The sequence below is a fragment of the Sinocyclocheilus rhinocerous genome, unplaced genomic scaffold, assembly GCF_001515625.1.
Source record: "Sinocyclocheilus rhinocerous isolate Xijiao unplaced genomic scaffold, SAMN03320098_v1.1 scaffold599, whole genome shotgun sequence".
NCBI classification, from domain to species: Eukaryota; Metazoa; Chordata; class Actinopteri; order Cypriniformes; family Cyprinidae; genus Sinocyclocheilus; species Sinocyclocheilus rhinocerous.
The window spans coordinates 131,603-140,449 of NW_015652138.1; the positions used below are offsets into that span (position 1 = coordinate 131,603).

The window sequence follows — 8,847 nt, forward strand, 5'->3', positions numbered from 1 at the left end:
AGTATGAACAATGTCCACATTATAACCAGCATATCAAAAGCCCAGTCTTTTTTTATAACCATCACACACTCTAAAGAAATGCTGGGTTAAATACAACCCAGTGCTGGGTAAAATAGGGACAAACCCAGCAATTGGGTTTGCTGGGTTTATCCCTATTTTACCCAGCACTGGGTTGTATTTAACCCAGCATTTCTTTAGAGTGCAGAGAAGTAAATCCTGCTGGACAGAGATGAAGTAATCTCCTGAGTTTCTCTAATGCATTATGAGGCTGTTGATGAATTATTGCTGTCTGCAGCAATGAGTTCTTTCATATATGATGTGTCAAAGTCTTGCTGTAATCTACAGAAAATCCCTACTGTATCATATCTGACACACAAATTTCTAAGGCCTCTAATTTACCAACATAAATTAGATCAAACTTTGCATGCAAAAACCTGTTTCACACAATCTACTCCATGCCTTCTGTCGTCTGGTTTTATGCTTTATGTTTATGCTTTTTTATCCAGTCAAAGCTGTTTTAGTGTAATTGTACAACGAGCTTCACGAGTCTTTCTGCTGTCAAATCTTGACTGGTTTTTATCAAGTAAAGGTCAGAATAACTGCAGTAATATCTCCAGATGAACACTTACTGGACTGAAGCAGCTCGGCTTTACTTGATTCTCCATCTAACCAACTAAAGCAACTAAAGCTTTAAACTTAAAAACTTTTTTTTTTTTTTTTAAACACAGCTGCTTCAAACTTGCTTCAAATTAGGTTGTAATTTATGCTGTAATGTTAACCATATACAATATTTAACCTACAAACTCAACAGCTCTATTGTCTGTATCTGTATAAGCAAACCAGACCACACATAAAGAACAGTGCAGTATATCAGCATCTGACTAATGCTTGTGCATGACTCTTTTTTTTTTTTGTGCCTTTTTTCTTTGATTGTATTTCTGGATGTGTAAAAGCTTGATGCAGTCATTACCTGTGGATGATGTGTTTGTTGCGCAGGTAGTGCAGAGCGAGGGTGATTTCACACACGTAGTGCTTGACTGTGCTCTCTGTAAAGTGCACGTTCTGCTGTAGATGATAACGCAGATCTCCTCCCAGCAGCAGGTCAACTACCATGAACATGTCCTCCTCGTCTTGAAACGAGTACCTGCGTTAGACAAATGATGACAGTGAGTTCTCATCTTTCTTCATAATTCACATTAATTTGCATGTTTAATTTGGAGTCTTTCCCATGTTTTGGATTACCGGTAGATTACCGGCTATTTTAGTGCAACCGGTACACCTGCTTGTTAATGCAAACATCTATTCAGCTAATCATGAGATTGAGCAACTCAATCCCTGTTGGGGCAGAAATGTGATCTAAGTGACTTTGTGGAATGATTGTTGGTGGCAGACGAGGTGGTTTGAGTATCTCAGAAACAGCTGATCTGGGATTTTCACGCACTGTAAACAGTCTCGAGTTTACAGCAAATGCAGAAAAACAAAAAAAAACATCCAGTGAGCGACACTTCTGTGGCTGAAAAGGCCTTGTTATTGAGAGAGGTCAAAAGAGAATCACCAGACTGACGAGCGCAACAATAGCAGACCATGCAACACACAAAACACCAAATAAAGCAAATAATAATAGCAAATAAAGCCTTTTGGCTATTTAAAGGAGTAACACCCAAAAATGATCATTTGGATATTTACTCTCCCTCAGGCAGTCCAAGATGTAGATGAGTTTGTTTCTTCATCAGATTTGGAGAAATGTAGCATTGCATCAGTGTCTCAGCAATGGATGCTCTGAAGTGAATGGGTGCCGTCAGAATGAGCGTCCAAACAGCTGATAAAAACATCACAATAATCCACAAGTAATCCACAGCACTCCAGTCCATCAGTTAATGTCCTGTGAAGCTGAAAGCTGTGTGTTTGTAAGAAACAAATCCATCATTAAGACTTTTTTTTTTACTTCAAACTGTAGCTTCTGGCTAAAATACAAGTCCATAATCCATAATAACGCTTCCTCCAGTGAAAAGTCCAAATCCTGTTGTCTCTCACAACAAAATCACCCACGTATTTGTTTAGAGCTGTTTTGGACTGTTTAAACGGTGCTTGATTTGTGCAGATTTCTCTCCTGATTCAGACCAGACCACTTTTTCACCGGAGAATATTATGGATTTTGGACTTGTATTTTAACGGAAGCAGCGGTTTAAAGTTAAAAACATCTTAATGCTGGATTAGTTTCAGCTTTTGTCTTCTCCAGATGTTAACTGATGGACTGGAGTGCTGTGGATTACTTGTGGATTATTGTGATGTTTTTATCAGCTGTTTGGACTCTCATTCTGACGGCACCCATTCACTGCAGAGCATCCATTGCTGAGACACTGATGCAATGCTACATTTCTCCAAACCTGATGAAGAAACAAACTCATCTACATCTTGGATAACCTGAGGGGGAGTACGTTTTTCATTTTTTAATCAACTATTCCTTTTAAAAATGTACAATATGTCTCTACCAAATTTCCTGCTTCAATGTAAATGTCAAGAATGTAAAAGAAAACGGTGCATGCTTTTTGAGCTTTTTTTTGTGGGTTCTCTAAAGCCAAAGCATGCAAAAGTACAGAACCTCAGTCATAGAAAAGCACAGAAGTTTTTTTCCTGTTTGTTTACTTCTTTCTTTCAGAGAAAGATCTCCCAGTGACGGGTCTGAGCTTGTTCTGCTTGTGCCCTCAGTAACCCATCGGTCAATCAGTGACTGACACACTCAGGAGCTCTACATCAGCAAACACTCATTTCACTCTCATTTGAAAAAAACATTCAGCAAAGCAGCATTGATTTTACATACTTGCTGTGCTGATGTGCCCTTCCATGCATATTTGAAAAATGACTGGTTCACAGAGCTCTAACATATATATATACATACACACACATTCAAAAGTTTGGGATCCCACACACACATACATATATATATATATATATACATACACACACATTCATAAATTCAATATATATTATTTCATTTCCATTTAGTTTGTTGAAGTATTAAAATAACTCAAATTAAATAAAACTAAAACTTAATAAAAGACCTATACAGACATAATAAATTCAGACATAATTGAACTAAAATTAAAATAAATAACAAATACAAATAATACAAATCAAACTGCTGATGTGCCCTTCCATGTATATTTGAAAAATGACTGGTTCACAGAGCTCTAACATATATATATACATACACACACATTCAAAAGTTTGGGATCAGTAAGATTTTTAATGTTTTTTAAAGAAGTCTCTTCTGCTCATCAAGGCTGCATTTATTTGATCTAAAATACAGAAAACAACAGTAATATTGTTAAATATTATTACAATTTAAAATAGCTGTTTTCTATTTTAATATATTTTAAAATATAATTTATTGTTGTGATCAAAGCTGATTTTTCATCAGCATCATTACACCAGTCTTCAGTATCACATGATCTTCAGAAATCATTCTAATATGCCGATTTATTATCAATGTTGGAAACGGTTTTGCTGCTTCATATTTTTTTGGAGCCTGTGATACTTTTTTCAGGATTCTTTGATGAATAAAAAGTTCAAAAGAACAGCATTTATTCAACATAGAAATATTTCCTAACAATCACTTTTTATCAATTTAACACATCCTTGCTGAATAAAATATTCATTTTGGCCTATTTATATACCTGTAAAAGAAAACCTGCTTACTGTAATAAATACACACATCTGAAAGAGTTGTGTACTTCCTGCCCTCGTTAACAATTCTATATCACTTATAAATGATTTTATACAAAATTAATAGTAGTCATTAAAATTCATGTAATTTGGAATTGATAAAATATGCTTGGAAAATAATATTATCAGAATATCATCAGACTTGCCTAATCATGCACATACTGTAGTTTTAGTTTATAGCTTTATTTGATTTAGTTTTAATACTAAAAATACTGAAAATATTGTTTTAAGTTTTTTATATTTTATTTTAGTTAATATTTATTTTATTTCAAGTAATGGACATGTTTTTGGTTTTAGTTTTAGTTTATGATAATAACCCTGTATTTGAGGCAAAAAAAGGTTAAGGATTAAATAGCTTTTGTTTCTTACATACATAGTCATTTTCACTTTATGCTTGACAAAATACAACTGTGGCATGCATTTTTCATTCTCTAATGACCATTTGAGAGTCGTATTTGAGGGCATCGCTAAGATCCTGCAGAAGAACACATCTAATAAATTACTGATGACAAGGAAAACGTGCTTAAGATGCCACCGTGACCCGTGTCACATCGATTTTAAACTGCACTTTGATTGACAGGCTTTATTTGTCCGTTGACAATGCCTGCTCAGCGGCCCCTGTCAAAGAGAGACCAAATTACAGCGTGGTGCTGAGAAAGCGTAAGGTGTGAGCCCACTTCGTCAAGCTATAATTCCTGTACAAGCACACTGGTGACAAAAGATTGATTCACCTTGAGTGCATCTGGGGCCTCTTAGAACCATGCTAATGGCATAATGCAACATTATTCGACCTCAGAATACGTCTACACATGCGTGCTAAAAAAGTGCAATGGCTTTCAGATGAGAAAACTGCAGGATAAATGGTATTCTCTCGTTTTGGACACGCAGGCATCAGGAGAAGAGAGTTCAACGTTCGCCACAAACCTGATGTTCACAAGCAGAAGAGCTTCAGGGAAAACGCACTCCACGTGAGATAGAAAGTAGCGTGAGAGCACTTCTCTTTAAATATAAAGAAGGCTGCAGTCTCAAGCTGGCCATCGGAATGGAGCCTGCCTACATCTCATTAAAAGTAATACGGCTTAAGTCTTTTTAAGTTGTAATGCTGGTGTTATATCTGAATGCTGCAACAGCTGTCTACTGCCGATTATTTTACTGCAGTGGTTAATGATGAAAACTATGGCTGCAAATTATATCACAACCAACATAGTTCTATGGTTCTGTGTTTCCTGAAACCATAGTTGCAACGAACATTCGCAAACAGCATCGCAAACTAAAATTTAAATTAAAGCTTTTTAAGACCTTTTTTAGGACCTGCACAAATAAAATGAATACCGTATGTGAAATGGTATTAAATGGTAAAATGACATGGTTTTCACAAACACAAACAAGTTTTATAAAATAAAATAGATTTCACATTTTAGCCTTTAAACCATTTTATAAGAAAAGGGATGAGTCAAAAGTATCACTTATTATATTAATTTAATAACATATATATCTTACTGTCTTTATTGTTTAGATTTTTATTTAGCTGATAAAGAAAATTAGAATTTTTTTTATAGTTTAATAATTTAGCTAGTAGTTTGGATTGTGGCAATTAAAAGGATAGTTCACCCCCCAAAAATGAAAATTATATCACTATTTACTAGGGATGTGCATCTCCATAACTGAGACCGATGCGATGCACATCTCGATGCATAGCCAACAATACGATACAATATAGATGCATATGAAGCAGCTACCGATGCGATACGATTCTATTACGATGCAGTGCGATCTGATTTTGATTCAACACAATTCAACACAATGCAATACGATGCAATGGAAAAAAATATGATGATATGATGATGATAGATTTTTATCGGCTAGTGCATTAACGTTATGGGTCGGTTTTTGCATTGGTCTGAATAAAAACGGCAGAAGGGCTTATTGAAAATACAAATTCATTATCTGCCAGCAGGTGGCGCTTTCAGAATGGCAGAAATATAGCGATTTCTCCGGTAACAGCAGAACACAAAGCAGCATCTGACTCTGAAACCTGCAGCGCTCACATTTATTCAATGAAATCAGAGCCTTTTGAAGTTTAATCGTCACATTGAGTCATATCGCGATTCCGTCCCCAAATTTAACGGAAAGACAAGAGCCATTTAAGGCATTTAAGACTTTCATGGCCTTACTTTTTTTAAGGACCCGCAGAAACCATGAGTGTGGGCAGTGGTGGAAAGAGTACTGAAAAAGTATACTCAAGTAAAAGTACCATTACATTCCAAAAACTGTAATGTGAGTGGAGTAAAAAGTACTTGTCCAAAAAACTACTTGAGTAAGCGTAAAAGAGTAGTTTATTTAAAAGTACTCATGAGTAGTGAGTAGTGAGTACTGAGCTGCGGATTCAACCCCCTCATAATAAACGCTGTACACTGCAATTTAAAAATGTAGAAAACATTGTACATACTGTAATTTACATTATCTGTTGTTGTTTGTCAAAAAGAATGAAGAATATCTATCATCCAGCAGTTTTAATTTTGACTACCAACTCTTTAAAATACATCAAAACAACACGGAAAAACTATTAAAGTGATGAAAAGATGAAAGAGTTATTCTCAGTACACTTATCGGTAACACTTTAGAACAGGGAACACTTATTCACTATTAACTACGACTTTTCCCTCAATAAAGTCCTAATTTGCTGCTTATATTAATAGGTAGTAAGGTAGTTGTTAAGTTTGGGTATTGGGTAGGATTGGGGATGTAGAATAAGGTCATGTAGAATAAGGCATTAATATGTGCTTAATTAGTACTAATAAATGGCTAATATTCTAGTAATATGCATGCTAATAAGCAACTAGTTAAGAGACCCTAAAATAAAGTGTTACCCACTTATCACCATTTAAATCATAATGTTTAAAAATAGATTTAAAATCAGGTGTAAGGCCGCTGAGCCAGAGAATGCTACTGCTGCACATAAAATATTAATGTTTAGAACAGTGCAAAGAATACAAACCAACCATTAGAAACTCATACGAGAGTTCATCACATACCATGAGATGGGTTAAAGAGAGAGATTAAAAAGAGCCAATTTCTCTCCAAAACGGTGCCAGGTTTATCATTTTGTGATAAAGAAATGAGAATTGTGTAAACATGATCATTTATGTTACAATTTAAACATAAATGCGCATCATTCCCTACCTTTACACAGCTACATTTACTCAAATTGTTATGCTGATAATACAATTTGTAAGGAAAACGATTGCATTAAATAGGGAAGTAGGCCTATTTCCGGGGAAACTTTTTCAAACACACACACACACACACACACACACACACAGAAATACAGAAATACACAGAAACACACACACGCCCAGACACACACACACACACAGAAACACACGCACGCACACACACACACACACGCACGCACACACACACACACACGCACGCACACACACACACACACGCACGCACACACACACACACACGCACGCACACACACACACACACGCACGCACACACACACACACACGCACGCACACACACACACACACGCACGCACACACACACACACACGCACGCACACACACACACACACGCACGCACACACACACACACACGCACGCACACACACACACACACTTACTGCTCTATCAGCAGCATCCACAACTGAATGGAACAAAAAGTGTTGACCTTGGAAAATTTTTTTGCGTGAGTGCACTTGCTAAATGAAGGCGGTTTGTGTAAAATAGATCAAACAAAAAACTTTATTTATTAATGAGCTGCAGTTTTATTACATCACGCGCTGACAGAGATGCAGTATATTAATGCCACGGGTCATCAATAAGGTGCATACTGAATCTGGTCCTCCAATTTATTACAGTAATGTGAGTGTCACGAATATGCGTCTTGTCTTTGTTTTCTCTGGACTCCATTTCCCATGATCCCTCACCCAGGAACTCATTATCACACTCACACCTGTTTCCCATCAGTGACACTATAAAGGTTGCACTCATCCACACTTACATTGCTGATTATTGTATCATCTGTATTGTCTTCGTGTTCCTTGCCTTGCCTTGCTTGTTTTTTGACCTTGGACTGTTTACCTTGTCTTTGATCGTTTGCTGCCTGCCCTGACCTTTGCCTGATTTTTGGATTACTCTTTTGTCTGACCTGGATTATACCTGTTTGCTGCTGTTTGACCTTGCCTGCTTTGACCACTGTTTTTAATAAAGCTGCATGTGGATCCTCAACTCCGTTGTCATACCTCCCACGTTACAGTGAGTATTTGTAATTCGTTACTTCACACCCCTGCTAGTGGGAGTGACTGTGTTGAGATGCATGAGACGGTGGAGAGGAGACAGGATAAACTGTTTGGAGAACTGATGGATGGATTTTGGTTTCATTTGACCACAAAATATTGTCACACAGTGCGAATTGGTGAATCTTACCATCCGTAATATTTACTGTATGAGTTTCTTTGATAACACTTTAGTTTAAGAACCAATTCTTACTATCAACTAGTTGCTTATTAGCATGCATATTACTAGCATATTGGCTGTTTATTAGTACTTATAAAGCACATATTAATGTCTTATTCTGCATGAGCATATTTTAGATCCCTTAATCCACCCCATACCTTAACTAACAATTGCCTTACTAACTATTAATAAGCAGCAAATTAGGAGTTTAGTTAGGAGTCTGACTATTTCTTTCCTCTGTTGAGCACCAAAGGAGATATTCTGAAGAATGTTGGTAACCAAACAGTTGCCGGTAGCCATTGACTTCCACGTTTTGGGAAAAAATACTATGGAAATCGATGACTACGGTCACTTGTTTGGTTACCAGCATTCTTCAAAAGATCTCATACAAGAAAAAAACAGATTTGGAACAAGTAGAGGGTGAGTAAATTATGACAGATTTTTCATTTTTGGGTGAACTGTCCCTTTAAGTGCCCTTTACCCCCTTTAAGGTATCCATATATTTTGTAATTCAGATTTTTATTTATATATATTTTTTAATAGAATTAGGCAGTGCAATAAATACTACGATTAATCACATCCAAAATAAAATATTTTGTTTATATAATATATGTGTGTGTACTGTGTATATTTATTATGTATATATAAATATACA

At 36.2% G+C, this 8,847-nt stretch overlaps 1 protein-coding gene across 1 annotated transcript in view; it reads right to left on the reverse strand.

Annotated features, from left to right (window-relative positions):
* Positions 1-4,468, reverse strand: part of LOC107713578 (serine/threonine-protein kinase 32B-like) — a 41,439-nt gene extending 36,971 nt beyond the window's left edge. The window contains exons 1-2 of the mRNA XM_016519134.1: positions 4,458-4,468; positions 971-1,144 (exon numbers count right to left, since the gene is read on the reverse strand). Of these exons, the coding sequence (XP_016374620.1) occupies positions 971-1,144; positions 4,458-4,468 (185 nt within the window). The remainder of the gene's footprint in view (positions 1-970; positions 1,145-4,457) is intronic.
* Positions 4,469-8,847: the final 4,379 nt, after the last annotated feature.